This window comes from Lycium barbarum, chromosome 3, assembly GCF_019175385.1.
Source record: "Lycium barbarum isolate Lr01 chromosome 3, ASM1917538v2, whole genome shotgun sequence".
NCBI lineage: Eukaryota > Viridiplantae > Streptophyta > Magnoliopsida > Solanales > Solanaceae > Lycium > Lycium barbarum.
The window spans coordinates 123,525,301-123,549,426 of NC_083339.1; the positions used below are offsets into that span (position 1 = coordinate 123,525,301).

The window sequence follows — 24,126 nt, forward strand, 5'->3', positions numbered from 1 at the left end:
AGAGACCAAGGAAGAATTACGAACCGGAGGCCAGATCGTCAAGGGAGAGGTATCGGCCATATTCTCATCCTGAGAAACCAAGCTTCAGGTCGGACTAAGGTATGGACTCCTCGTGTTTTTCTATTGACCTCTTTCTTTTTTTGCAGGAAGTCAAGTACTGGATAAAGTTAGAATCTAGGTCTGAAAACACGTGTTGCACTCTTTTCCTTAGTACGGTTTTGTCCCAAAATGGGTTTTCCAACTAGGTTTTTAATGAGGCAACAAGTACAACGTGTTACTCAACAAAGATAAGGGACCAGCACCCGGAAACTCGAGGTCACACCCTCCGAAGTGGGGGCTTGATAGCACTCACCCGACCTCGCAGCTCGGATAAATAATAGGGGACTTATACCCACATCGAGGTTTACCCCGGTTAGTGGAAAACGGAGGGGCTCAACAAGTCAAGACCGGACCAAACGATCATAATGAATCGTGTCCCATTCAACATTTGCTACGGCAAAACTAAGGCCCGGCCACCGGCCATAGCCTTCGACGTAAGGACCAAACGATCATAACGAATCGTGTCCCATTCAACATTTGCTACGGCAAAACTAAGGCCCGGCCACCGGCCATAGCCTTCGACGTAAGGACCAAACGATCATAACGAATCGTGTCCCATTCAACATTTGCTACGGCAAAACTAAGGCCCGGCCACCGGCCATAGCCTTCGACGTAAGGACCAAACGATCATAACGAATCGTGTCCCATTCAACATTTGCTACGGCAAAACTAAGGCCCGGCCACCGGCCACAGCCTCCGATGTAAGGACCAAACGATCATAATGAATCGTGTCCCATTCTTCATTTACTACAACAAGGCAGAAGGAATTAAAATTCCCATATGTACAAACATTTTGCAAACGCAAAAGCTGGTATAACAATATCTCGAGTGTCTTCTTGTTAAAATACTCTACCCCGATGATTATCGCCGTATTTCGGCATTACTTCATTCGTATACCCTATTCCGGGCACTACGGTCGAAATTCGACAAAGGCAACAAGGTCATAGTGAACCGAGCCAAAATCGTTAACCCCTCAAATTGGGACTATTACATCGAAATTTAGTTAAGGCTGAGATTCAGGTGTCCAAAAAATACCGGCCCTAAAAATGCCTATCGTGATTCGGAGACGTCTGAATTCACAAAGCATAAGATAAGTCCCACGGGCAAAAACTCCATCAAATTTCCGGACAAAACATACCGGATGAAGAGAAAAGCCAATATTCAGGCACAACGCGGAATAATGACTCCGAGTCTACTTGCTCTTAAATCGGACCGACAACTCGGGCGAAGGTCATAACAGATATTCAAGCAAAAGAATAAAGAAAATCAAGAAAAATGTGTGTTCCATTTATGCGAAGGTCTTTACACCGGAAACCCCTACAAAAGCAAAAAACAAAAGGCTAAGTACAGCCCCTGGTCTATCCGATATGGATGAATCCGGAGTGTTCGGACATTGTCCGCTCGGAGTCGCGGGAGTCAGTCTCGAGGACTCTCTTAGCTTCTTCCTCGACCCTCTTAGCCTCAAGTATCAGGGCCGGAAGATCCGCGAAACTATGCCCGGCTTGCTCAAGGGTGACCCTCCGAGACTTCCACCATTCATAATACAAACGATGAACCAAAGGGGATAAACGGTTAAATCAGCAACAAACCTGAGATGAAAGATGATTAGAGGTGACGAAATGAAGAGAGAATAAAGTGAAGTGAAGAAAATAAAATGGAGGAAGAATGAAATGAAGCCGTGATTCATCCACTTCCCGTACTCCGATAAAACTACGGTCCGGAAAGTGTGGGGGCTATCTGTATACGGTAAAAATCGGACATATGTTAGAACTGGTAAGACCAGAGATCGAAGGAAAAGAGGGAATATCGTCATCTGGTCCGGTTCCTCCATAGCCGAATTGATCGTGGCCGTTGGTCCGGGAAATCGTGGCCGTTAGTCCGTTTTGGCCCGGTCTCTATGCCACCGATGGTTCGGGGACTCTTCCCGAGGGTTCATCACCGTTGATCCGGACAGCCGTTTGCCCGTGTATCCGTTGGTCCGTTATGACCGTTGCTGAAGCGCATCAGTGGTGTCACATCATGGTTGGCTACCAACTATGCGTGTGTCAGACGGCGCCGTCAGTCTAATCCCACCAAATCCGTGCAGAGCTGTCCTTGTTGATATTATTTTATTAGCTCACATCATATGAGACCCATGGAGGTCACACTATAAATAGAGCACATCCCTCTCCTTTGTAGGGGCTGGCTCCCTGAGATCAACAACATTTTTGTACTAGAAGATATATACAAATCTCTCTCTCAATATTAGATTTTGGTCCGGAATCATTGTGTTCATCTCTATTACTTGTTCAAACAAACAATACTTATATGTTAGTAGATGTATAAATCCACGGTGGTCCTCTAAGCATCGTCGTTTTCTTCACATCTTAACCATACGAATCTTGTATCCATCAAATATATCGAGATTCAAACACATATCCTATACCCGCGTACAAATTCAATTGATTTACCAAATTCGGGGTAAACAGTTGCAACTCGAAAGGTAAAAATTAAAGACCAGTAATACAAGGGGCATAATTTAAAGACCACAAATATGAGTGGCAAAGTTTAAAGACCACCCCAAAGAAGGGCAATCCGCGCAAAAAAATGCTTGTATTTTCTTTCAAAATCTGCTGCTAGCTGGGTTTAAAAATGATATGGGCCGTGGCTTAATTCATAATCTTCAAAGCCCAATTGTCGCGTCTTCGAGTTTAACCACCATCAATCTTACTGAAGTCTATCCAATTTCGCGCACTCTCTCCCCGCCACTGGTGCTTCTGTCACTCCCTCTGCAAAATCATCCGTTTTTCAAATGCATGATGCTCCTTCCAGTCTCACTCCTTCCCAATTCCTCAGCCTCATTCAGCACCTTAGCATTTGCTGTCCCAAAAATTCACAGCTTTTCCAGGCATTCCATTCGATTTAAGGTCCATGCCTTCCTAAACAAACCACTGGACTCGACCTCTAATCAACCATCCGTACTTCTCGATAGTCTCAGAGTTCTCGAATGGGACAAATTATGCGATTCCGTAGCTTCCTTCGCTGGTACTTCATTAGGCAAAGAAGCTCTCAAGGTTAATTAACTTCACGTCTATTTCCTTTTGGAGTTAACGGTAAAAGACACACCTAAACTATCGCCTTTTCGCGAATTTCATACCTCAACTATCAGTCCTTTTGTATTAAAACACACCTCGATGCTCATGCGCCTATTGTCGATTGATTTTAATTATTTGGCCAGCTCAGCATCGAGGTGTGTTTTATACAAAAGGATGGTAGTTTAGGTAGGTAAAAGGAACAATAAATAGTTGAGTTTTTTTTATACAAAAGGATGGTAGTTTAGGTAGGTAAAAGGAACAATAAATAGTTGAGGTAAGAAACTCGAGGGAAAAGTGATAGTTTCGGTGTTGTTTTTTAGCATTAACTCTTTCCTTTATCATTTTCCCTCTGTTTGCATGAATAAATCAGTTACTTCTTGTTTTTCACATACAATAGCTCATCCGCGTACAAATCACACGTATATGTGTGTAATTTTATGTATGTGAATGTGCGTCTGTTTATACATAAGTATATTGTACATGTATACACGTGTGAGTATATATTCATGTGTATATACATAATAATATAGTATTCTCAAACGAATTGTGGTGCAGGAACAACTAGGGTACTTGAATCAAACGTTTGAAGATAGTCTCGGACTCTTAGAGGAAACCAATGCTGCTGTGGAGATGAATAAGTACGGTGCCATGGTGGACTTTAACGGCATTGATATTGAGCTGGTAGGTTCTTAACTTCGTTTATTGACCCTGTGGTGTACGGGTTTTGTTTAAAACTTTAATTTGTTTCTTCATAAATCGCAACAAATGATCTGGGGAAACTCATTGTTGTTCAAATTCCTGCTTAAATTGCGAGTGCTTCAGAATAGTGTTATCCGTTTCTCTAATGTTGTTGAAGGTCAAAACCGCCATACAAATTGCACGCAGAGGTTTTCCTGTCAGTGGGACTGAAGCCATGAATGTTGTAGCACTACTGCAGTTTGTGGAAATGTTGCAGTCAAATGTCAAAGCCGCAATCAAGCAAGATGCAGAATGGTATCAGCGCTTTATGCCTCTTACAGAAATGGTAATATATTTTTGGTAACAATGAACTTGTCAGCAATTATATATGGTGTGTTTGTCTCCAATTATTTTCTATATTTATTGCAGATTATGGAACTAACCATAAGCAGATCACTAGTGAGCTTCATACAAAAACTAGTTGATGAGGATGGTTCCGTCAAGGATTCTGCGGTTTGTCCTCACTTTGATGAATTGCCTTGATATTTCTGCACTTCTAACTTTTTTTAAGCTCATCAGGCAGTAACACAAGTAACTTCCTTGACATTTTGTTCTGCATCTTATATCACACATGCATTGACTCTGTTATTTGCTGTTGTTATATTTGACTTTATTAATCTTATTTGTATACTTGATGGTTTTAGAGCTCTGCCTTGAAACAATCTCGTGATCAAGTTCGCCTTCTTGAAAGAAAGGTAGATTTCATTTTTCCTCCTAATTGACTGTGCTTTAGCAATATTGGTGGTTATTACTTTTGAGAAACTTATTTTCTTCAGAAAATATCTTTTATATAAAATTCGTAGATTTTTTTTTGAGCCAGTGTATATTTATGCTCTTGTCCGTCATCTGTTATGCATCTGTTCATAGGTGTGACCTCTTTAGTTTAAGTAAATTTTAAAATCGAAGCTAGTGTATAACTATATTATCATGTTGCATGCATGATGCATACTCTTAAAATAATGGGCTTAGCGTATGTTAATTCCTTAACTTTTATGAAAGAAAGTAAATCTTGTTGTTGCATATCTGAGCTGATAGCCTTAACATTCGACAGACAATGGGGACACTGGAGGTCGTAAGTCCATTCTTCAAACAGCCTGTAGGTTGTTACCTAGGCATATGCCTTTCATAAATAGAATCCCTTATTCCAGTTTGAATTGTTATCAGATTCATTACTTTATGGAGAAAATTAATACTTCCTACCGTGCAATGCTGATGATGCGAGTTTGATCTATTGTCTCTGGGTATGTAGTAGGCATGGTAATAAAGTTCGGTTCTCCTTTGGCATGAGAATGTCTAGAAAATGATACAAGGACTGCAGGAATTATCTATTTGGATATCTTTAGTAGAAGCAGCAATTCTTACAAATGTCAGGAACCATTTTCCTATTTGTTGTACTTCTGTTAGGGGAATTCCCACATTGCTGACTGGCGTGAGATTGACTGTTCCTTCGATGTGTTATGCGTGACACTTTCTGCTTGGAATTAACGCATTGCATTCTCTTGTATCTTCAGTTATACCAGTTGATGGAGAGCATAATCAGGAACGGAATGGAAGAAGCATCTTCTATGGTAATCCGTCTTTTGTCCTATTCATTCAGTTCCAACTGTACAACTTTATGTCACTTTGATAACCAACTTGTTTTCCACATATTATTAAGAAACGTAAGCTCTGAATGTGGTAATGAAACAAAACAGTTTCTCTACCTGAGAGTGACCTTAACAGTTAGATGAGGTACCTTTCTGGCTTTATCATAGCACCTCGTGAACCTCATATATTTACTCAGGAAGTGAGTGAAGTTGATGGCAGATGGTGCATTAGATCAGGGTTTAATCAGCGAACAAGCTTTGAGGGTCTACTATTGTCCAGGTGTGTTAACATCTTGAAATTTCCTACTTATTGGGGCTTAAGGAAATAACTCCGTATAATGGTTGTAGATTTTGTTTTGTGTCATTTTCTGTCCTCATCTTAAAAGCTCTAGTAGTTGGTGACATCTTAAATTAGGAAATGACATGAGCAAAGAATTACTGCTTCGAGTAAATTCCACAATTCATGAGGAACTTGTCAGAAGCACTGTTGCTGAAATTGAGTTTGAATAGTTCATTACTTCATTAGCTTCCTGCAGGAATTCCATAGTTTTATGGCTTAGTGATTCTACTTTTGTGGTTGATATTTTGAAAATGAAAAAGGTGCTTATAGATAGGACTTCTTGAAACCCTCTGATATGGCATTATCGAGTGACCAATTCAAAAATAGTTCTAATTCTCTGAACAACTGTTTGATAGCTTATAGATTTGCTAAAAAGGCTGAATGAATCCTTTTTACAAGTTGAAGACCAGCTATTAGGAAACTATTGGAATTGCATTCGATCAGCTATATAAAATTTGATCCTGTTAAAAAAAGTTGGCCAATTAGCTTGTTTTAGGTACTCCACAAGTGCACCAAAAATAGCATGATATTTTCAATAGGGGATGAGATGCTTTACTCCTTCAAAATCTATTTCTTCAACTCCTAATTATTTTGGTTTACTTTTTTCAAAAGGTAAGTATTATTGATTTAGAAAGAAGAAAAAGTCTGCCCTGACTTCCTATAAAAGAGTTTCTATGAACTGTAACAAGGTTTCATTGATGTAAAAAAAGTGCTGTGACCAAAATTGTTGTGGGATTACTTTCTGTGAGATATGGCCGTAGGGCCTAACTCAACCCCAAAAGGTAGCTCATGAGGGGAGAATTGGCCAAGTCCATATAAGGAGACCTCTAGCCCATTCCCCCATCAATGTGGGAATCTAACCCACTCTAACTGCTAGCCCAGACCATCAACTGGAGTGTGGACAATATAACAGTGGGGACCAAACGGGGACTGACTTAGCTCTGAATACATGTAAGATATGACCCTTGGGCCTAACTCAATCCCAAAAGCTAGCTCATGAGGGGAGGATTGCCCCAGTTCATGTATGGAGACCGATAGCCCATGCGCAACAAATGTGAGAATCTAACCCACTCCAATATTCCAAGCCTCATCTCTCTTTTTGCTAATGTTTCTTGTCCTGCTCCAGAAAGGATTATTCACTTGTCCAGGAGGCATATCCAAGTGAATTCCCCTTTAATGAAGCATCATATTCCACTGTCCTGATGCACTTTCAAACCAACACATTTCCCCTATTTGGATACTCGGCAAGCACCAGCTAGTGTGCTGAGACTTCTTTCCCTCAAATTGTATGCATACCTTGCAATGCTCTTGTCTGCTTCAAGAAGGTTGATGTTGAGTGCTGTAGACTCCCAAAGAGCCCCCTTTGGGAAGTCCAACATTTCCTTTTAAAGAAAGATTTTGTGATGCATTTAAATGGAAAGTTTTCATTTCCAGCAGCCTTTCTTCTCCGTGTGATTCTCTTAGCAAGTTGGTTATACATTATTGGATATATGTGAATACATATATTTCACTTATTAAAAAAAAAAAACTATTGTTCCCCTCAGTTAGCGTGAAATTCATCCTTATCATATTCAAATATTGCTTTCGTGGCACTTGGGCCATGTAATATACTAATATCATACAATTTTTGTGGAAAGAAAAATGCTGCAAGATCACCGTGGATAAGTTTGGCATTATTCATGTCATTAATGCTTCACCTGTATAGTACTATTCATCATCTCTGAGCTGTGATAGTCGATTTCAGTGCTTCAGGTACTGGAAGTGTTGTAGAACCTCTCTCAGCAGTTCCATTGAATGATGCACTCCAGCAAGCCAAGGCATCTGTGTCAAAGGCTGAGGCTGATGTGCTTCTGAAGATAACACAGAAGGTTTGCTTAACTTATACCCACCCATCCCGCTGTTGTCTTACACGGAAATTAACCAGTGGCTTTTTATTTCTATGCAGATGCAAGAAGAAATTGATTACATAGAAAGCATTTTCAGCGTGATGGTTAGGCTGGATGTGGTATGTTCTATTACTTTAAATTATAACTTTCTTCTACCTCTAATTATCTCGTTTCTAATTATGTTTTCTTCTGTATCTGTATGTTATTTAAGAGACAGGATCTATATGTTTATTTGTAAAATATATGATGCCCAAAATGAGCTTCACATCGGTGGGAGATAGATTCTGACATGAGTTTATAAGGCTTTGGATCATACACTACTAACAACTTCAGCTTAAACTTTTTTGTTAAGCGAGAATGAGATCTAGTTAGGTGAACAAGTATGGAATACTATAAGTTGTTTAGTGGCTGGAGTTGGGGCACCCAACAATGATCCTCTTATACCTTACTGATTGGAGTACTAATTTTTGGAGCAGATATGCTATGCCCATTGTGACTGTTGCCATTTCATTTATAAAATGTCATATTATGACTGGTAACATCTGAATAATTAAAAGTTCCTAGAAATACTTACTGTTCCGCGTTGTTCATGTATATAATTGTTTCTCCAACTCAGAGCCTTAACAAATTCAAAGATGTACGACATTGCCGTTTGGGGCGTGCTGTAATTTAATGCTCTTTGATCTATTATTTTAAGTAGAACACTGTTCACAAATTGACCATTTATGGGATTTATTTGATGTCCCATATATTAAGTGTTTATTTTATTTTGTTACTGACGCTGTTCATTTTTCATTGTTATTCCCATATCCACAGATCAATGCGAGAGCACGATATAGTCTTGCATTTGGAGGCTCTTGTCCAGATTTATTTTTGCAACAAGAAAAGGATAGCTTTGTAGCTACTGATGCTTCATTTGAGGCAAGAACCTCAGTGGCATTGCATCCAGCACGGAGGAAATGGACAGTGTATCTGCCGAAAGCTTATCATCCTTTATTACTACAAAAGCATCAGCAGGCTCTACAGAAGGCCATGAAAGATGTCAAGAATGCTATTGCGGTAAGTTGCTCTGCATATAACATGCATATGGAACACATAAAGCTGTTAGATTCTCCTAGCATTTCACAGGCTCCCTCTTATAGCCCGTCTTTGAAATATGGACAGACTGCAACCTAATCTGATGGGTACTTGCATCAGGCAATCTCTCTTCAGAGTGGTTTTTAATTTATTAAAAAAAAAAAGATTATTCATAAGTTTCCTACATGAATCTCCTGCCATTTTAGTTGGAAGCTAAAAGAGTTCCGATATTATAGCCGAGTTCCATGGAGTATATAAAGTTTTTCTATTAAAAAATTCATTTAGTTATCATCATTTCTTTTGTTCTGTTGGACATAAGTGGTTAAGATCTAGTAAGATGGCGCTGTTAGTCTTTCCGCTTTCTTGTTTTGTAACCTTTGCAAAAGATTTTGTAGGTTTCATGTACCTGACTAGCTCATATGCATGGAAGCTGAATTACTACTATGTACGAGTCGGGTGTGGTTGTGGATTCTTTAAAGGTGGGATATGGCTTTTAGTAAGCCTGTTCCACTTCCATCTCTATTCCAATTAATATCTTATAGAGCCACCTTAGAGTAGACCTTCCTTGACCAATTAATGCAACCTGTTAAGTTGATAATGTCTGAGGGTAAGGTTGGTGAGAATTCCTGGAAGTGCAAAGTGGATCTCAGTGGATTTTTTTTATTTTCCTCTTCCTTCTATTCCTTTAATAGTTATAGGTTTGATAGAGAACTTTAAGAAAGTTTAGTTGGGACAATAAATTGTTAGAGACTCTATACTGCTACTACTGGGAACAATAGTTTATAGGCCTTACTAGAATTGCCAATCTAGAGATGCCATAGCGATGCATCATAACACCCCTAGATGCCATGCAATGCTTCAAATAGACATTCTTCCCTATTCTATCAGATGTCGGCTTCATTTGTTGTATTCTCATAACAATTTTATGGATTCTCATTATTGTGATAACTTTGGGGTGATATGCTTCTAGTTGAATTACTTTGAGTTCACTAACAGTTCAGTTGGTCTTTTGTGTATAGGAAATTAGGAGGAGGAAGCAACAGGGAGAAAATACTACTTTGAGAAAAGAAACCAGTGTGAATTTAGAGGCCTTGGAAGCAAAGGTAATTTTTTAAACGTGATCACTGAATTTGATTGTGAATGCAAAATTTCCATTGTAGATGAATGAGGTACTTTTTACCTGTTGACTTCAGGTTGCTAAGTTGAAAGAGGAACCCCCTGTTCCTGTTGACATATATCTCGCTCACAACACTCGAGTTTTGGTTATAACTGGTCCAAATACTGGGGGTAAAACCATTTGCTTGAAGACTGTGGGTTTGGCTGCTTTGATGGCAAAATCTGGTCAGCACAAGTACTATATTTTATACTTTGTTCATCAAGTCAACAATTCACAAAATGAAAAATTTCCTCTGCCTCAATAGATCTACTAGACATTATATAATTTTTTTTTTTTTTGATGACAAGGGAACCCGCAGCCGCTACCCTTTGGGTGCGCACAGGGTAAACCCCGCTCCTGTGCAAGACATTATATAATAAAACATCAAAAGTCAACAGTTAACAGTATCCTATACAAAGAGGTAAATGAGTACCTATCAAAAAACAGAAAAGAGAGGTAGTTTTATTTTCCCAAGGTAAGTTACACCTAATTTTGTTATGACTTCCATTTTTTTTATTCAATGCCGGTAAACTTAACCCCCTCAAGACTAGTTAAAGCCTATTTGATCTCTTTTGGTATGGGAAATAGTCATTCAAGACCAATATTGTCCAACTCTGAAACATGATTAAACTTGTTTTCTTCGGTTATTACTCTTGCTGCCATAATTCATTCCTTAATTTCAGTTTGCTCTCTTCAGCAGGACCATCAGTATAGCCAACCTTAACTGGGGTATAAAAATTGTATCCATGCCTTACATCCAAGTCCATCTTTGTTTCTCTGCCTTGATATTATCCTATTGTTGAATTAGCATTTCTGCCAAATGATTATTGACAGTTTTTCCTGGCCATGTTTCTCGTCCCTCCATAAATCACACACTACCTATACAAACAAGACTCGTCCTCCATTTAAACTTGCAACCTCACAACTTATTTTTAAAGTTTTCTATAATGGTGGTGTCTGAGCCAACTAAAATGCCTCAGCTTTTCCACTAAGTAAATGCATCCTCCCACCAGTACAAGGTTTGGGTAACCCTGCTAAGAAAAGGCTTAGGCAGATGAGAAGAAAATCACCTACCTATTGGGATCGCAGCCTTGGTTTCCCGTGATCTTCGTTCCATCTTTTTTGATGTTAGGTCTCACCTCTGGGTCTTCATATCACACTTTATTGGAACTACCTAAGGTCTATTTGAAAATTATGTTCGACAATGATAAAGTCGCTAATCGCATAAAGCTTTCTCAGTACAATCCGGAGGTATAATGAGAAAAGGAAATAATGAAGGAGATCGCTTAGCAGAATTACGTAATCGCACTTAGATTATGGTGATATAATAATTGCTGGTGCCCAAATTGTGGTTGATACTATAACTTCTGCTACGCACAATAATCATCTGAAAGAAAATATATCTATATGAATAAACTTTTTATAGCTGGTCATATAACTTATGCCATATTACTTTCGGGAACCTCAAGCACTAATGCATAAGCCTCAACTCAAAACCAACTCTTAATGGAGGTGACATTATTGTTCTTTTAGCTAGAAAGCGTTTGAACTTGAATACCCCTGAGTTGGGATTAGTGTTGATTATTCGCTCGGAAAACACTACTAAGATTTTTTTTTTTTTTGTGTGGGGGGGGGGGGGGGGGGGTTAAGCTTACTCTCGAGTTGAATTTCCTAAGGTGAGTATCAATGTATTTAGAACTAAGAAAATGTGACAAGAGAAGAGGCTGCTTTGTCAAATTATTATCTATTCACTTTTTGCTATGTTGTTTCAACTTTGTCATTACCATTACTTCTTCTTTGTCATCCTAAGGGTGTCTGTTTTCACTTATTCAAGAGGCGCTTATTCAGTAAGCATATTAGTAGGTAGTATGCTTTCTAAGAACACAAACTGTAGGTGATGTGCTAAAGTACTTGTATTTGTGTAATCTTATATTGAAGCGCAGAACTTTAAAAGTTGGACTAGATTTGCAGGTCTTTATGTGTTAGCATCAGAATCAGTGAAGATCCCTTGGTTTGATTTTGTATTTGCTGATATTGGTGATGAACAGTCCTTATCCCAATCACTGTCTACCTTCTCGGGGCATCTGAAACAAATTAGTGTAAGTTAAATGAAGTTCCCTATGGAATTTTTGGCTTTTTTTACTAGCCTGACATGATGTGGCCAAGTAGATTGTAACTTCTTACACTTTTCCTTGATGATGAACATTTGAAGCTATTTATAATCAAGGAATTATATTGTACATGTATAAAGGCCCTTTTTTCATTTAAATATCGACCACCATCCTGGTATATGGTTCCTCTAGTGTAGGATCTATAGGTCTGGTTTATTGCAGCTCTAATTCCAGGATCTATAGTGTAGGAGTAAAGTACACACATAGTAGTAATGCAAAGAAAGTGGCAGCATCTGCTTAAGTACTCGTGTTACATTACATCAACCTGCTATTTTCTAAATCAAGAGGGAGAGAGGAAGGATTGATTTTGTTTGTTTGAACTCTCAGGTAATTGTTAACTACAGACAATCCCAAGTGTGGATAAATGAGGAGGCTTCTGTAGTGCGTAGACATTTGTTAAATTCGCTTTTGAACATGAATGGAGAAATTAAATTTTTGCTTGCGTGCTACATTTCATATGGTCTTTTAGGTGTTATATGAAAGAGAAATGAGAGGCTAAGTTGCTATCAGGTGAAGAAAACGGGACGGAAGACATTTTAGGTATTGAAGACAAAATTGTACCAAGCAGTAGCATAATTGGCCTTCTAGGCCAATTACTGACGATGACAGAGGAACATCTAATACTGCTAGCCATAGGATGGTGTGATTGGAACAAAGCAAAAATTTATAGGATTAATATGAGCTAAACTATTTCATATGTGAATAATATACCTGCTTTATTACATCAATTTTGGCATAGGATGTTTAGTATTTTGGAAGCAAAAGATTTTGACATGATGAATCTGCTGATTTAAGAGTCAAAATTGGCAATGACGAAAGTGAAGACCTAGTCAAGATAGTACGTGTGGAAGGTAGATTCATATTTGAAATGGTATGAGCTTAATCAAGGAAGGTGCATTAGACCTCCTATTGACAAAAGGGATGGTACAAGAAATGAATAGGAAGTGTCAAAGAGGAGGGTCCAAAGTTACAATAGATATGACTGTGCTCCATCTTTTTGAGTTTCACTTACGTAGTTCAATATTTTGAGGTTCAAGTTGATCGCACTTGTCATCATTTCCAATACGGTGGTTCAAGGACTTCTCTTTTTAAGAAAAATCTAACACTTTAGATTTTAGAAAGTTATAATGAACGGAAGCGAAGTTGGTAGTTTCGACTGCAAAAACGGCAGCTTTTGAATGCCTATATGCAGAACTACAGGACAAAGGCGGGGATAAGAAGTTGTTCAGGCTAGCCAAGGTAAGGGAGAGGAAGGCACGGGATCTGGATCAAGTAAAGTGCGTTAAGGACGAGGATGGCAAAGTATTGGTGGAGGATGCTCTCATTAGACGGAGATGGCAGTCATACTTCCATAAACTCTTGAATGAAGAAGGCGACAGAGACATTGTGTTGGGAGATTTGGAGTACTCTGAGAGACGTCGCAATTTTAGGTATTGTAAGAGTATAAAGGTAGAGGAGGTTGAGGGTGCTATTCGTAGGATGCGTCGAGGAAGAACGACCGGGCCTGACGAGATTCCTGGGGAGTTTTGGAAGAGTGCAGGCAGGGCAGGTTTGGAGTGGCTGACTGGATTGTTTAAAGTCATTTTTAAAACAACGAAGATGCCCGAGGAATGGAGGTGGAGTACGATGGTTCCTTTGTACAAGAACAAGGGCGACATTCAAAGTTGCAACAACTATAGAGGTTTCAAGCTGCTAAGTCACACTATGAAAGTGTAGGAAAGGGTGGTGGAGATGAGGGTGAGGAGAGGCGTGTCCATTTCAAAGAACCAGTTCGGATTCATGCCGGGGTGCTCGACTACAGAAGCCATTCATCTTGTGAGGAGACTGGTGGAGTAGTATAGGGAGAAGAAGAGAGACTTACACGTGGTTTTCATCGACCCAGAAAAGGCTTACGACAAAGTGTCAAGAGAGGTTTTACGGAGATGATTGGAGGTTAGAGGTGTACTTGTGGCGTACATTAGGACAATCAAGGACATGTATGAGGGAGCCAAAACCAGGGTAAGGACAGTGGGAAGAGACTCGGAACACTTCCCAGTGGAGATGGGGTTGCATCAGGGATCAGCCCTTAGTCCTTTTTTATTTGCCTTGGTGATGGATGGTTTGATGAGATAAATTTAAGGTGAGGTGCCATGGTGCATGTTATTCGTGGATGACGTAGTCCTGATTGACGAGACCTGCAACGAAGTGAATGCTAAGCTGGAGGTTTGGAGATAGCCTCTAGAGTCTAAAGGATTCAAGTTGAGTAGGACCAAGACAGAGTACATGGAGTGCAAGTTGAGTGACGTGACACATGAGGCTGCCGTGGAAGTAAAGCTTGGAACCTAGGCCATCCAAAAAAAAGGAAGTTTCAAGTATCTTGGGTCTATTGTACAAGGAGATGGGGATATTGACGATGATGTCACACATCGTATTGGTGCAGGGTGGATGAAATGAAGGCTCGCTTCAGGAGTGCTGTGTGATAAGAAGGTGCCACCAAAGCTTAAAGGCAAGTTCTACAAAGTGGTAGTGAGACCGACTTTGTTGTACGGGGTGGAGTGTTGGGCAGTCAGGAACTCGCACGTCCAAAAGATGAAAGTTGCGGAAATGAGAATGTTGCGATGGATGTGTGGGCACACCAGGCGAGATAGGGTTAGGAATGAAGATATCCGAGACAAGGTGGGAGTGACATCGGTGGAGGACAAGATGCGGGAAGCGCGGCTGAGATGGTTTGGGCATGTGAAGAGGAGAGACACAGATTCCCTAGTGAGGAGGCGTGAGAGATTGGCTATGGACAGTTTCAGAAGAGGTAGAGGTAGGTCGAAGAAGTATTGGGGGGAGGTGCTTAGACAGGATATGGCGCAGTTCCAGCTTACCGAGGACATGACCTTAGATAGGAGGCTATGGAGGACTCAGATTAGGGTAGAAGACTAGTAGGCAGTCCCACGTACCTCGTCGTACTAGTAGTTGCAGTTTCGATCTTCATTTTCTTGTCCTTTGATTCTTGCAACTATATGTTGTTTCTTGTACCACAATTATCGTATTTATCTGTGGTAGCTACTGCTTCTTTTACTCAGACTGCTTTATCATGGCTTTTGTCGCTTTCATTAGTTTCATCTCCGTATTGCTTTGAATTGTTTGTGCTTATCTAACCTTTTCTCGTCATGTTTTCTCTTGAGCCGAGGGTCTTTCGGAAACAACCTCTCTATCTTCCGAGATGGGGGTAAGGTCTGCATACACCTTACCCTCCCCAGACCCCACACTGTGGGATTTCACTGGGTATGTGGTGGTTGTTGTTGTTATAATGATATAAGTGTCAGTATCAGAATTTAAAATATTCGAAGGTGTTTGATTTCTTAGGAGCATGTTAGTCTGTCGAAGGTATCTAGGTTGAATGAACTGGGAAAAAAGGTGAAAATATTAGATAATAACTTTGGGTAAATAGTGAACATCCCTGGATAGAGCTGACAGTGAAAACAGATTATATGTTAGACGCCATAATGAAGATAATACTTAGCTGACTGGCTTGTGATATTTAAGTTGTAACAATGCAGATTCGAATTGCCTAAGCATTCTGTATTGCTACTGGTTATACTTACTGAATCAGTTGATATAGTTATAAGATAATGTTATAATATGTTGTTTCTGCTTCCTAGGAATTCTTTAGCATTCGGCACATGAGACCTGTTGTAGCAGGCTATCAGCTACCTTGATGGATTGATTTAACGGAATTTAGCTCATTATTACTTCAATGGTTTTATGAGATGCTAGTTCTTTGTCCAATATTAGATTATTTGTTGTCCATGATGCTTGATGATTTTGCGAAAAGATTCAGGAATGCTTGACTCCCTTTTCAAATGCTCTATTCGCTTTTCTTTTCCTAAGATCTTCCTTTTCCCAAGGTCAATATTCAAACTAATTTTATGAAATTTTGAGGTCGAATTTTTCATGTAAAATGTAACATAAGCTTAAACTTATTGTTACCATTCTTGATCAAAGACGAATCCAATTCAGTGCATTTTTTAGTTGAACTCTTGAATGTGTCTCTAATGATATCATTGACAGTTATTCTCCAGCTACAGTCAAAGTCTTTGGTGTTAAAGTGTTCCTTTTAGATCCAAATGCAGAAATTTTATATGATTTGTTTTCCAAATCTGCAGAAAATCCGGTCTCACTCAACAGACATGTCACTTGTGCTATTAGATGAAGTATGTACTTGGACCTTCAGCAGTTGTTCATTTGTTCTCCAGAAACACGGCCATATGTTGCTATGAACAAGTGAAATTATGCATAAGAATGGACATTTTCCTTCATAAAGACCATGGTATGTGTTCTTCATGTTGTAGGTAGGGGCAGGGACAAATCCTCTAGAAGGAGCTGCACTTGGGATGTCATTACTGGAATCTTTTGCAGAATCTGGGAGTTTGTTGACTATAGCTACAACACATCATGGAGAACTTAAAACCCTTAAATACAGGTGCTCAATACTAAGTATGGAACTTTTATATGAGACAAAAGACTTACCTCCTCTAACATCATGGTGCTACAATGTACTTGACAGCAATCATGCCTTTGAAAATGCATGTATGGAGTTTGATGAAATGAAGTTGAAACCAACTTATAGGATTCTATGGGGAATACCAGGTTGTCCTTGTATCTATGTGGTAGTTTCTTGATTAGCTTGTAGTTTCTTACCTGATGACTGATTATAGGATGTCATGTTACTTCTTGTGGCAAAAAGAAGAGAAGAAATGATATTTCTTGTTTGGGCCTAAAAAGAAAAACATACCTCTTTGGTCCCAGATCAAATATTGCAGGGCACAATCTCAATGTCACAAAGTATTCTTGAAATGCAGTTTTCCTATTTATTGTACTTTTCAAAACCTTTATACTTTCAATCATTAACAGATATTCCCCAGATAACCTGTTTTCAGCTCATTGTAGAAATATTACCAAGTAAAACCATGGTATATTCTGTATCAATTTGTACACTATGATTTTTTTAATCACCCTGTGTTTTGGGATTGCACCATTCAGTACAAATAAAAATGCAGATATTCTATGATCAGTTCTTTATTGTGGTTTAAAATCAGAATTGTAAATACTCACTCCTCATTCTAAAACTGCACCCACTTGGTAGTTGCAGAGTCAAGAGCTTTCTTGTTTCACTGTGATATTTCCATTGTTTTTTTGTATTTGGGCTTTGGTGTATGTGCTTAAAGTTTCTTATTATACAGTTTTCACATCTTCAGAATTCAAATTAATAGACATAAGAACCGAGACTGGCTTAAGCCCATGTACTCCTTGTCCAGTTATCTTTTTATGTTGGCTGGGGTACTATATGGATACCTGCGTATTATATTATCAATTGACAGATTTTGGAGGATATTCTCTCCATTCATGGCACAATTCAAAACCTCAATAGATAGTTTTTGGTGATTTGATGTTTTCTTATCATCACGTGATCATGGAATTGAGTTTTTCGGTAGTATCTTATTTTCAGGCTTCTCCAACTGCAGGACGGTCAAATGCAATCAACATAGCCGAAAGGCTCGGGATACCTGATGTCATTGTGGACAAGGCTCGTGAACTTTACGGAGCTGCTAGTGCAGAAATCAACGAGGTACTTGAATATGGTACCATTAACTTTTGTATTCAGGCTTTTGAGACTTGTAATAAAAGATTTGCATGGCATGTTACTAGTCAGCCTTATATTGCCAATGTGCATATATGCTTAAATTTCTATTCTATATATAGATGGCTTACCAATATCCTGGATTTATTGACCCTCCATAGAAACATCTGTACTAAGAAATTGCTGATCTTTCTCATGATATGCTCTAGTGCTAGAATTATGCACAAGAAAAGTATTTATGTTAAACACACTGCAAGTCCTTATGACATCATATTTGCGCATCTGAACATGCCCGAAGTCTATTTTTATTTAGCACTTCAATTTGTATTGACTAGCAGGTGCTTTTCTCAGATGTTTAGTTAAACTTTGTAATGCAGGTTATACTTGACATGGAGAGATTTAAGCAAAACTTTCATGAGCAAGTTCGTGAGTCACAACATCTTTTGAAGTGAGGATCCTTTGCTTAACTTAGCTGAATTGGCATGAAATTTCATCCAGAAAGCAACTTCCACTTTAATGCTGAATTCCATATAGCCTCAGAAATCACTAAAAGAGATCTATCCTCCCTTATGCAGTGGTTTTGGGCGTTGAAACTATTTCAAGATTGATTTTTGTTCCATTATAGATCTCAATCTTCTTTGCATAGGTAGGTGTTTAGCATGAGGATCCAACCAAATCAAGGAGAAAAATGTTAAAAGGGGAAATAAATCACGGCTCTCTATGACTATCAGATACCTCATCCCTTGGTACTGGTTAGCCTAATACTATTTGGCCCCTACCTGAACCTAAGAAGCTAGAGTGAGAGAAGTGTGCGTGTGGATAGATAAAAAGGGAAGACATAGGGTGGTAGAAGGTAATTGAAAAAGGATAACAATGGTAACTCTCACCTGCAAAAGCAGGGAAATAGTGACAAAACTCTGGCTGGGTCTGCAGAAGCAGAGAGCAAATCATGAAAGTTATGATAGTGATGGAAGTAGTTGGTGGTAGTTGGTGGAATGCTTAGACCGGTGCAGATTTGATGGAAAAGGTTTGAGGTTGAGCTTGACTTATGTCTATGTTAGATATGATGATGGTGGCTGGAAAATTTTGTGAAAGCAGTTCTAATCAATGCAATTAGCACAAATGCTCTATTGCGTTTTACATTTAATTAGTTTCACCATCTTGAAATGAAATAAGGAAGACAGAGTGAAGGAAAGAGACATAGAAAGCCAAGGAAAGTAAATGAATTGTGTCTGATGTTGGCGAGTATGGCGTTCCTGTCCGGTTTGTGCCGGTGGCTCTTGCAAGCACAAGGTTAGGTTACCTTTGCTTCATTAGTGATAGATTCATATTCTTCAATGCTTCAATGGATGAGTAATACTTAATACCATTGCATCCTTATTTCATATCATTGAGGATTAGAAAGAAAGAAAGAGGTTGGTCAGTATCATTGACTCTGTTCAAATTTTATCCACAAGAAAAATAATCTCCTCTACTTTCCATCTGAGATACCAAACTAGGAGAACAGGTTTAATACTTCCAGAAGGGAGGACACTCCATCAACCCCTCCGTTCCTCGTCCTTCCCTTTTCCTTATTTTAGGATTTCCTTTTCGCAGAGGCAGACCAGGGGAAAAGGAAGGAGCGGGATGTTGATTGTACCTTGACCCTTTACTTGCACTAAGTGGATCTCTCTGCTCCCTTGATTTTGACTTACATGTACATAGTGAGAAATGGAGAATACACGTTTCGTAATTAGAAATTTCTTTAACATGGAGTTGCTACTTTATTGCACTTCCTCACCATCTTATTATATATGACGGTATTTGATTGCAGAAGAAACGTATAACGGTTGGGAACCGGAACAAGATTAAACCTTTAAGGATGCAAATGATTGTTGGTTGTCAGTCCCAATCCCTCGGTTTCTGGATTGGAAGGAGTTCCATGTACATATTGACGCATCACTCTAGATGTTAATTTGACTAATTGCATTAGTGAGGTGATAGTGGAAGAACTACATTGTTTATGCTTAAAATTTAAAAAGCTAGTTTGATTGGAAGACATCATGTCAAAGTTCAGGTTCTGAAACTTCCTCTTATAAATGAAAATTTGAAACTTCCAAAATTGGAAAGTAAGTCATGTAAATTGGCAAAGGGAGTAACTTCAGCTGATTGGGATCTCCGCTGGTCATTTACGATTTGAGAAGTTTGCGATGATTTAGAAGATTTCACATTTCATTTATCTAGGGATTGTTTTTTCCTAAGCTGGGGTGAGGACCTTCCCCGGACCCTCCTAACGGGGTTACGGGGATGCTTTTGTGCACCGGGCTGCCCTGCCCTTTAGCCTTTTGCTCTTTTCTTCTTACAGTAAACTGACTATCGCAAATTAAACTTTCTAACATGCGTTTGTGCTCTCTCGATTTGGTTTAGGCTCACCAAAGGTCTCCATCACAAGTTGCTTATTGCCAGAAAAAATGTGAAAGAACACAGCATTAGTGAAAGATACAGGAAAGTACAGGAAATATCTGAGGCAGCAGCAGCAGCACGATCTTCGATTCAGAAGAGAGCACGGCAATGTCGTGCAATTACGCCATCCCAGAAAATATTGGAAAGTAATGGACACACACCAGCTATGAAGAGTGAAGCTAGAGAGGAAAAAAGTGAAATTACGGAAGCAGCTAATGTTGTGTACTCCGCCAGTACATCCAGGCTACCTGTTTCAAGTAACAAAATTTTTTTTCTCTTTTTTGTGGTGACCATTGATTGCTTGTCAACATTTAGATAGCTTATAGTTTTATATGTATCCTTTATTTTACATGGATCAGATATCCACTACTGTTGGTAATGATCTGTTTTTCCTATGCTGCAGAGAAGAGGAAACTCCCTGGTATTGGTGACTCGGTCCTAGTTCCTTCACTTAACAAGCAAGCTTCAGTCCTAAAAGTGGATCCTGTTAGAGAAGAACTATTGGTACAAGCTGGAAACATGAAGCTTAAGCTTAAACTAACAGATGTATTGACTTGAGAGGTTCCTGTGCCAGGTGAGTTTTTCATATTTCTCTCCTGCAGTAAGAAGTATCCTTGGGACTGGCACTTGAACCCAGTTTCTTGCCACCTGCATTTGGTATGACAAAACAGTAAACTTGTTAAACTTAGAGTAAGAATGATTGATGGGTATATTTTCTTATTCTAATGGAGTAATAAATTAGTGTAATAAACTGGGGATATATTTGTATAGCCTGAGCATATATCCAGTTACCCGGGAGGCATCGCATGCTATTTGACTAGGCGCTTTTACCGCTGAGATCTGGCACAGGAGGAAAGGGTCTCAAAGTAATTCAGCTGCGCCACTTTCACGATGTTTTGGCATTTTAAAGGGAGGCCTGGAGTAGGAGGTTCCATAAGAGAATATGTCCAATGTTAGTAAGCAATGATAATTTTCAGTAAGTGCATGTACATGCGAGGAAGCAAGGTTGGACACGGGATTTGAAGTTTATGGGTTCCTACGGTGACATCAAGTTCATACTATACGGCTTCACAGTCAAATATATATATATTAAATTCTTAATATTTGTACAAGGTCCCGACAAAAGTTATTGGGCTCATGTGAACCTGTAACCAACACTGTAGATCTGCCCCAGTGAGGAAGTGTAGCAGGCCAAATGTGGAACTTTATTGAGTGTGCTCTCTGGGAGATGCTAACATTATGGGGAAACTTCTGATTGCTCCGTGTTCAGTAGTTAATTATTGGTACGAGTTTGCCAGTTTTGATAAAGTCAACTGTTAGATTTTGAATGACACTATTTATCAATTTATTTGAACTAGGTTTCCTAATTGCCTTGGTTAGTGTGTATTTATTTGAATTGACTGCAGCCTAAGAGTGTGAAGTCCTCACATGCATTACCTTAGGTTTTACTTAAATTAGGTAATTGTTCATGAACCTAATGCCTCATGGACGAGTGTCATTATTAGGGTTGCTGCTCGTCAGGCAAAACAATCTTAAAAAATAAAGACCATAAATATATGCCCCCTGCCCTGCATCCATAATATGAGACTTGGAGCATACGTTGTGTATTCAAAGTTCTTCCATCACATCAATAAAAGAACTGCAACTTGGAATGCGGAGACAGTGTTGTTAACTGGAGTACAGAAAATATCGGTCAAGTTTGATTCCCTATTAGTCATCGAGAAGTACTGAGGAATTCAGTCTTATTTTTTCTCCCCAAAATTAGTTCTTAAAAGAACAGAACATAACCTAAGCACATTATTGAAATGACATTACAAGGTACGCGAGCAGTTAAATTCAACTTAGATTGAATATAAACTGCTCTCTCTATTCTACTACTACTACGTACTGCAAGCTAATACACCCTCACATAATAGGATTATTATACGGAATAATTCTATTTGAATACTTAAACCAACAGTGGTGACCAGCGGCCAGCAAGACATAAATACGTTGCTGCGTCAAACGGTTTGCTGAGTGTCCACATCAGTTGGTGCAACCCATCCAATATCAGAACTGACGTCCAGAAAATAAAGCATCACGACCAGGAAAATGCAGCAGAGAAACATAGGAATAGGACCAAAGATCCACAAAAATAGCGGAAATGAAAAGTAAAAGGCACGCAGTCCAAGTGACCAGAAATAGCTGCCTCTATTCACTGTCCTCCCGACGTACTCAGCCGTCACACAATGTCTTGAAGAATCCAACTTATTGTAGGGCACGTTGATAAGTATGCTAGCATGACTATAATATCTGATTGACTGCACGTTGAACAAAAACGCCACCATGAAACATACCAATATGGAGAAGAACTTAATTGACAAACAAAGCCCACTCTTGTCCCCGTAAACGTGAAAACTGACTGAACGACCGCTGGTTCCGCCGGTCATTAAAACGGCGATGACAGAACTAAGCATAATAGCTGTAGATGCCAAAAGGGTTGACGCCATAATGTTGTTCCTTAACGTTTGTACTGCTAGAATCCCATTCTTGGATGAATCCTGTTACATTCACTAATTATTAGTAACTTAAATAAAACTAGTTCAAAGCACGTATACATGGTTGCATGTTGCTGGACAAAAGCAACTAGATGGAATCAATGAAAGGGCAAGAAATGAAGATAAATTAACCTCCATCCTAGCAAGAACCCAAAAGCGACGGTTGATGGAGTTGATGCCAATGACTGTTTGAGTTGGGTGTTTAAGAATGCGTCGAAGCAGCCAGACGTGATAAGCCATCATGAAAAGCAAGCCCAGCGGCACCAACATATAATCTAGAATTTGTTTCTCCATTTTGAAATAGAGTTTTGATTTGAAGCTTCTATCTCTAAATTAAAGCTCAAAACTTCAAATGTGTAAATATGTATTGGGTAAAAAATGTTGTAAATTCTAATGCTCTCCACTCCGGCTTTAAAGGCAGTGAGAGTGAGAGTTTAATGGTGCCTCGTAATCCCAATAATAATTAAAAATATAATTAGCTTAACTTGTACTCTTTTAACTCTTTTTGGTCAAACAAAAGTTTGGTCCAGAAAGCATAAGTGAGTTTAGGGGAAAAAACAAACTAGTATATTCTGGCATCTTTTTACTGGTCCACCTATAGAGTCATTAAACCAAAACCTAAATCGGCGATTGGGTGTTACTCCTACGTAAGAGAAAGTAAAGATGTATTCAAGTTAATAAGATGTTAGTCAAGTGTTTGCAATATTGATTGTTGTCGTAAAAAAATTATCTACTAATATGAAAAATTTGAGTTCTAATTCAAAGTTCTAAAATATATTTATTAAAAAGTAGGTAATTTTTCTTTCTTTCCTTTTTTATGTAAATTTTGTGCTTTTTTTCTTATAATCTTCAATGTTGTCTTAACTGAAATAAAATCATAAACTAAACTACTAAAAAATTTTGGGGCCTAAAGCATAGAATTTACGGCAAAGGCTCAAATATGCCCCTGAACTATACGAAATTGCACATATTTGCTCATCGTTAAAAGGTTGGTGCAAAGATGCCCCTAACGTTTTTTTTTTTGCTATATATGCCCTTGAGTTAACGGAAAATATTGGAGGGCATATTTGTTCAGTTTCGCATAGTATAGGGGCATATTTGATCCATTGAAATTCGTGAATATTATGGTACAAAATATCATTGCATTCCAAAACATAAAAAAACATTTGTAATTACAATCCATCCACCATTGCATTACATCAAAATTATACAACTAAAAGAGCAGATGCAATTACAACCATCTTTTAAAGACTGTTTTCACAAACAAGAGTCATTTCCCCTTTTCAAAAGATTTTTTTTACTAATGATAATACCATTTTTATTTTTCAATTTGTTGATGATCTGGATAGTTCTTTCTGGATATTTTTTGTCTTCTCAGTCCCAATATCTACACGACAATGGATGCAACA

General features: G+C 38.8%; 2 protein-coding genes across 5 annotated transcripts; one reads left to right on the top strand and one right to left on the bottom strand.

Annotated features, from left to right (window-relative positions):
- Positions 1-2,786: 2,786 nt before the first annotated feature.
- Positions 2,787-21,547, top strand: LOC132632204 (uncharacterized). 4 transcript variants are annotated; one of them, XM_060348042.1, is made up of 20 exons: positions 2,787-3,152; positions 3,729-3,854; positions 4,030-4,197; positions 4,281-4,364; positions 4,556-4,606; positions 5,423-5,479; positions 5,695-5,777; positions 7,582-7,705; positions 7,783-7,842; positions 8,540-8,782; positions 9,820-9,903; positions 9,994-10,141; positions 11,928-12,055; positions 16,264-16,311; positions 16,450-16,747; positions 17,623-17,726; positions 18,116-18,186; positions 20,145-20,437; positions 20,584-20,754; positions 21,030-21,547. In XM_060348042.1, the coding sequence occupies exons 1-19, from the start codon at positions 2,895-2,897 to the stop codon at positions 20,736-20,738; spliced, it is 2,583 nt and encodes an 860-aa protein (XP_060204025.1). In that variant the 5' UTR covers positions 2,787-2,894; the 3' UTR covers positions 20,739-20,754; positions 21,030-21,547. The 4 variants fall into 4 exon arrangements, with proteins under 4 accessions (XP_060204025.1, XP_060204024.1, XP_060204023.1 ...); XM_060348041.1 differs by having other exon boundaries at positions 2,788-3,152; positions 20,952-21,547; XM_060348043.1 differs by having other exon boundaries at positions 2,790-3,152; positions 16,450-16,580; positions 16,665-16,747; positions 20,584-21,488.
- A 209-nt stretch (positions 21,548-21,756) lies between these two features.
- LOC132632205 (uncharacterized) lies at positions 21,757-23,073 on the bottom strand. Its single transcript, XM_060348044.1, has 2 exons — positions 22,850-23,073; positions 21,757-22,720 (listed from the first exon to the last, which is right to left on the bottom strand). The coding sequence occupies exons 1-2, from the start codon at positions 23,009-23,011 to the stop codon at positions 22,181-22,183; spliced, it is 702 nt and encodes a 233-aa protein (XP_060204027.1). The 5' UTR covers positions 23,012-23,073; the 3' UTR covers positions 21,757-22,180.
- Positions 23,074-24,126: the final 1,053 nt, after the last annotated feature.